Genomic DNA, 6,961 nt, shown 5'->3' with positions numbered 1-6,961 from the left:
AGGGGGACAAACAGACACACAAACACACACGCACATATATATATACATATATACGACGGGCTTCTTTCAGTTTCTGACTACCAAATCCACTCACAAGGCTTTGGTCGACCCGAGGCTATAGTAGAAGACACTTGTCCCAGGTGCCACGCAGTGGGACTGAACCCTGAACCATGTGGTTCGTAAGCAAACTACTTACAGCCACTCCTGCCTACCTGCCTATCTACCTACCTACCTACCTGCCTGCATACATACATACATACATTTCATATTAATATTCAGCAGAAACAGAAGAAATATATTAATATTTAGCAGAAGTGATTCGAGTTTCGTGGTTGGCACTTAGTCACATTAGTTTGAAAAGTGCCATGCACGAAACTCTCTGCCCTTAAGTCACTCTGTTGCTTCTGCTAAATGTTAATCATTTCCACTATAAACACAAGGCCTGGAATTTGTGGGGAGAGGATGAGTCGATTAATTTATCGACCCCGACAGGATGAAAGGCAAAGTCGACATCGGCGGAAGTTGAACCCAGGACGTAGCGACGGGCAAAATACCGAAAGCCCGGCGTATATGTGTCCCCCCAACATCGCTTGACAACCGATGCTAGTGTGTTTACGTCCCCGTAACTTGACAGTTCAGCAAAAGAGACCGATAGAATAAGTACGGGGCTTACAAAGAAGAAGTCCCCGAGGTCGATTTGCTCGACTAAAAGCGGTGCTCCAGCGTGGCCACAGCCAAATGCCTGAAACAAGTAAAAGAGTAAAGAGTATATATATATATATATAATATATATATATATATATATATATATATATAGATAGATAGATATATACACACACACTGACATATATATATATATATTTTCTCTCTCTTTCTCTCTTTATATTTATATACTAGCAGTATCGCCCGGCGTTGCTCGGATTTGTAAGGGAAATAACTATACAGCATTTTTAGAGAGTTATAGCAAAAAAATGCATTAAAAATGGAAAACAAATGATGGTAAATTTTTTTTAAATCGTTGACTCATCGTAGACATTTTTAGAGAGTTACTTCCCTTATATAATAGCGAAAAAAATGCATTAAAATGGAAAAAAATGATGGTAAATTTTTTTTAAATCGTAGACTCATCGTTGACGCGCGCTAATAGTCAGACGGGCTCGATATGAATCACGACTATAAGATACCCGGTTTTGGTTAAACTGCACCGCAAAATGTGGGAGTAGTTAGGAATCTAAATCGAAGGGGACAGACACTCACACAACTACAGTTTTATATATAAAGATATATTATTTTATTTTCTCTCCTCAGTCTATTTTTTCACTTCCCTCTTTTCCCATGCCTTTCTTTCGTCTGTCTCTTCTGTGTGTGTATATATATATATATATATATATATACATACATACACTACCATTGTGCAGTTTCTCTTTGTACTTCCGCCTTTTTTTCTCGCTTTGAATTTCCTCTCCTCCCCCTCCCACGCTCTTTTTTTCTTTCTTTTGATATTCTCAGTGTTGCCTTCACCACCACCACCAGCACCGCCACCACCACCACTACCACCTCTGCCACAATGAACTCAACCGCCGACGCCACCCTCACCACTAAAATCACTACAGCTATCGTCGCTACTACCGCTATAGGAACAGGAACTACCTCTACGTGGTTGTTCCGACTGTTAGAAATGGCAGTTAAACCTCTCTCTCGAATCACATACTTCACTGATAAAAAGAGGAAGCACATCATCGGATAATGCGATCCTAAATAAACTATATCCGAGGGAAAAGATCTCTAAAAAAAACGGGATGTGGTCACGGCTAGGGTTTCACTAAGAAGCATTGTGGGCCTCCGGGCCAATTAATGCACTGGGACCTAGAATATTTATTTACTTATTAAGAAGCCACAATACACATAGATCCGAGGAGGAAGCACATTGGATAATGCGATCCTAAATAAACTATATCCGAGGGAAAAGATCTCTAAAAAAACAGGACGTGGTCACGGCTAGGGTTTGACTAAGAAGCATTGTGGGCCTCCGGGCCAATTAATGCACTGGGACCTAGAATATTTATTTATTTATTAAGAAGCCACAATACACATAGATCGAAACTGGAGCCCTTGAACAAGTGTCCCAATGTGCTCATGGCCTAAGATGGCCCTGGTCACGGCATGAAGTGCCTTTTGATTCTAGGTCTCTCTGATAAATGCTGACGTAGGGCTATAGGGCTGCTGACATTGCGAGTTGTCGTCTGCCTTCTCTCATTTCAATTATCACCTCTAACACTGTTATTACAACAGTGGCATCTGTAACGCTATCACCGCTATTACCACCATCATCTCCATCACTATTGCAGCCATCATCAACACAATTTCACCACAATTTCAATCATTTTTTACCACGACTAGAGTACTCTCCACCTTCGCCATCGATATTGAAACCACCACCTCCACCACCACCACGACTAAATTCATCTTCCTCATCGTCATCACCACCAATACCACCATCACCACAACGACCACCACCACCACTACGACTAAATTCATCTTCCCCAACGTCACCACCACCACCACGACTAAATTCATCTTCCCCAACGTCACCACCACAACGACGACCACCATCATCACCACCACCACCACCACTATGACTAAATTCATCTTCCCCAACGTCGCCACCACCACCACCACTACGTCAAATACCACCACTTTCGTTCTTTTCATCTTTCCCCCTCCCACCACTCCTTGGAATTGCCTTCTCACCTCTTACTCTTCCCGCTACTCATCACACTATTACACGTACAACACACACACACACACTCACACTCACACTCAAAGGCATATATAGGTTCTAATTCACGCAATTTCACACACGCACACACACACACACGCACACACACACACGCACACACACACACAATCCATTCATATCCAGATTTATACAGGTATGCAGTACAATCCACACACATACACACACACACAAACATACACACATATACAAGCATACACATACATATTAAAATATACATATATATATATATATACATATGTACGCATTCACTGTTTCACACACATGCATTGTTCATATACATATATTCATATATCCGCATATATTATTCATATATACATATATTCATACACACGTGTACACATTCACAGTTTCACACACATCCACTCATATATTATTCATATACACATATATACACATTTGCTCATGAATATTCATTTTCACACACATGCTGTCAATCACACATATTCACTCTTCTTCAGCCACCTTTGAACCATTCTTGCTCTACTCTTACTACAACCACGTTCTCAACCATCGTCACTACGTATACTCCTCCCACCACGCTATTCACTTCAACTATAATTCTCTTCCTCCTTTTCCTACATCGTCTTATCTACATCTCTTTTTCTTTTTCTGATTCCCTCTCTATATCTTCCTTTTCCCCTCTCCTCTTCCCCACTCCTTTATATCTTTTGACTTTCTCTTTCACTACGACTTTAACTCCTCCCACTATCCTACACTCTCTCTTTAGATGTATATATCTTTCTTACATTTCTTAATCTCTCTCTCTACTTACACTCGATTTCCTCTAATCTTTATTCTCCCTTCTTTTTCTCCCTCCCTTCCTTTCTTTCTCTCTTTTCTTTCCTTCTCTGTCTCCCCCTCCTTTTACTCACTCCCCTTCCTCACTCTCTTTCTCCCCTTCTTTTCTCTCTTTCTATTCCTTCTCTCTATCTCCCTTTTCTTTCTCCTCCTCTCCATCTCTCTCTCTTTACCTACCTTTATCTGTATATCTATCTATTCAAACGCTTCAATTCCATTACACTCTCTTCCTCTCTCTCTCTCATTCTCAACACTTACTCCTCTCTGACCGTCACTCCTCCACCTCTTCTCTCTCTCTCTCTCTCTCTTTATCCGTTACTTCTCCACCTCCACCACCCCCTCCTCGTCGTGCTCCTCCTCCTCCCTTTATCATTTAGCTCTATCCTTCCCTCACGTTTTCTTATCATTCATCTCCGTATCTCGCTGTAGTTTCTGCGTGTACCTCGAGTAAATTGGTTTGCGTGTGTCCGCTCTTGTTCATTTGACATACGACAATCCGCATTTGACCACCACCACCACCACCACCACAGACAACTAAACTAGCCAGCCAGCCAGCAAGCAGATACTTCTGTCTCACTACAATCATGGAAGGAGATGCCGGAGCCCCGACTGTTGATGATATGATGAAAGCTGCTTCCAAAGCCATGGGTGTGCCTCTACGCCCGAAATTCCAGGTAAATAGACAACAATATTGAGCGAAAAAAACCTACCATGATAGCAATAATGTCGGTTATAATAATAATGATGATAATTCTAATAATAATGGTTATTATTGATTCTTTTCTTAGCCAAAAATTGCTCGCAAAATGGTTTCTGCTGGAGACGCAAAGCCACAAATGGAGGAAGTGGCTTAGCTATGTTCCCCGCCAGTTATTGTTTAACCCTAGGTCAGCCTTGGTCGGACAGGACAGACAGACCTGTGATCAAAGGCTGCACTATTCATAATGTATCTCGGACTGACTGCGTTATCTAAATATTTATTTATTCTTTGTTGTTGTTGCTGTTTAACCCCGAGTCATCTCCAGTCCAGTTGACCAATGATCAAAAGCGTTCCAGTCGTGACCACCCTGTCATTATTAGAAACATAGTGCATCAAGAATTACGTTATGTAATGTGTCGTTCCTTCGATCCTTGTTGTTGTCTGGTCCTAAGTCAGCTTTGGATCTGTAGACCAATGACCAAAAGCGTTCCAGTCGTGACCACCCTGTCATTTTAAAAAACAGTGCATCCAGAATTGCGTTATGTAATGTGTCGTTCCGGCGATCCTTGTTGTTGTCTGGTCCTATGCCAGCTTTGGATCTGTAGACCAATGATCAAAGACGTTCCTGTCGTGGCCATCCATTCTGGGTTTTTTTTAACAGTTTATCTTGTACTACGTTACATATTGCGTTCTTCCTTGTTGTTTAACCCCAGGTCAACCCTGCTCCAGTATACCACTGATGAAAGCTGCTCCAGGCGTGATCATCCTCACTTTTATTATTCAGGCATGGTCCACCTAAGACTACATTATATAATGTGCTTGTCTGTTACTTAACCTCTGGTCCAGCGGATTTTTTCGATTAAAGACGTTCCAACTGTGACTATACCACCATATTTTCTGACATAATGTCTCTAGGACTACATTATCAAATGTGCCCTTGTTCTTGTTTAGCCCCAGGTCAGCTTTGATCCAGTAGGCCTATGATTAAATGTGTCCGTGGTATGACCCTCTCGTATTTTATCCAGACTTAAGTCTTTCTTGGACTACATTAGCTTAATGTATCCTTGTTTAATCCCAGGCCAGCCTTGATCTGACAGACCTTTAATTAAAAGCGTTCCAGCTGTGACCCTCCCATCTTTTATCCAGAGATAGCGCACCTAGGACTACGATAATTGAAACGCCCTTCTTTATGTTGTGTTTAGTCCCAGGTCAACCCCGGTCAAGCAGACCTATAACGAAAAATGTTCCAGCTGTGACGATCCTGCCTTTATCTTTTTAAGACATTGTATTACAGACTTTGTTGCTGCTCTTTAACCCTCGGCCAGTCCTGACCCGGCTACCTTCTGAATACTTAGACATATTTTAGTTGTGACACTTTTTCCGGTTTCAATTGTTTTAGAAAATAGGGTGTGGTTAATGGCTATAACTTGTGGGAGTTATAGCTGCTATTTCTAACATGTCAACAAGCTATTTTAAGGATAGGAAACCCTCTTGTTTGCTTACGAAATTACTACCTCGTCCCCCACTTCCGTTCTTCAAATTTGAAAGGATCCATCGACGAAATCCTTTAAGAACCGATATGAAAGAATTAGTTGACGCCTTAAACCTTCGTTACCATAATTCTGTTGAGAAACATGCTGCTTTCAGTTTAATTAATTTTGAAAATAGGAAATTAGTTAAATATCTATGTTTGAAACATAAATTAACATGAAATTACTGATGAAAGGAGGTTCTAAATTTAGATAACTTTAACTTTTCTGTTACCATATTTCTATTTCTTTACTACTCACAAGGGGCTAAACATAGAGGGGACAGACAAACGGATTAAGTCGATTACATCGATCCCCAGTGCGTAACTGGTACTTAATTTATCGACCCCGAAAGGATGAAAGGCAAAGTCGACCTCGGCGGAATTTGAACTCAGAATGTAACGGCAGACGAAATACGGCTACGCATTTCGCCCGGCGTGCTAACGATTCTGCCAGCTCGCCGCCCTGTTACCATATTTCTCTTAGAATGCACTGCCTTTCGTTCGGTAATTTCGAAAATGACGAATCGAAGAAGTCAGTGGAATAATGGGCCCAGTGGTTAGGGCAGCGGACTCGCGGTTTCGATTCCCAGACCGGGCGTTGCGTCGTGTGTGTTTATTGAGCGAAAACACCTAAAAGCTCCACGAGGCTCCGGCAGGAGGTGTGGGGGATGTGGCGACCCCTGTTGTACTCTTTCGCCCCCAACTTTCTCTCACTCTCTCTTCCTGTTTCTTGAGTAACACTACGATGGACTGACGTCCCGTCCGACTGGTGGGGGGTGAGGGGACACATATGCCGGACCCATGAGCCTGGCTAGACTTGAAAAGGACGCATAAATAAAATAAAATATTAATATGGTATTTGGGTCATAAATTGAAATTGTCGTTCATGCAGTTAATTTTAAAAATAAAGAATTTAGTAAATTGTGTAGAATATATGGATCTTTTCGGTTTGACCGGCAGTTTTTTAAAATAATTTCCACGTAACTAAACACTTTTAAACTTCGTATACTGGTAGAATGTGTTTATAAAACATCTTTTTCTCTTGGCTTTATTGAGAAAATTCTATAGTTTGTAAGATATTTGTTGGGTTTTTTTCTTCAATTTCTGCAATTTCAACCAATCACTGACGTCT

General features: G+C 41.3%; 1 protein-coding gene across 2 annotated transcripts in view; it reads left to right on the top strand.

Moving 5' to 3' along the window:
- The first annotated feature begins 3,962 nt into the window (after positions 1–3,962).
- The window catches only part of LOC115226659 (annexin A3), a 35,854-nt gene continuing 32,855 nt past the window's right edge, over positions 3,963–6,961 (top strand). The window contains exon 1 of one of the 2 annotated variants that reach the window (XM_029797671.2): positions 3,963–4,272. In XM_029797671.2, the coding sequence (XP_029653531.2) occupies positions 4,183–4,272 (90 nt within the window). In that variant the 5' untranslated portion in view covers positions 3,963–4,182. The remainder of the gene's footprint in view (positions 4,273–6,961) is intronic. The other variant, XM_036515212.1, reaches the window with a different exon arrangement.

This window comes from Octopus sinensis, linkage group LG30, assembly GCF_006345805.1.
Source record: "Octopus sinensis linkage group LG30, ASM634580v1, whole genome shotgun sequence".
Lineage (NCBI taxonomy): Eukaryota > Metazoa > Mollusca > Cephalopoda > Octopoda > Octopodidae > Octopus > Octopus sinensis.
The sequence above is the reverse complement of the archived record's forward strand: the minus strand, read 5'-3'. Positions and strand labels throughout refer to the sequence as shown.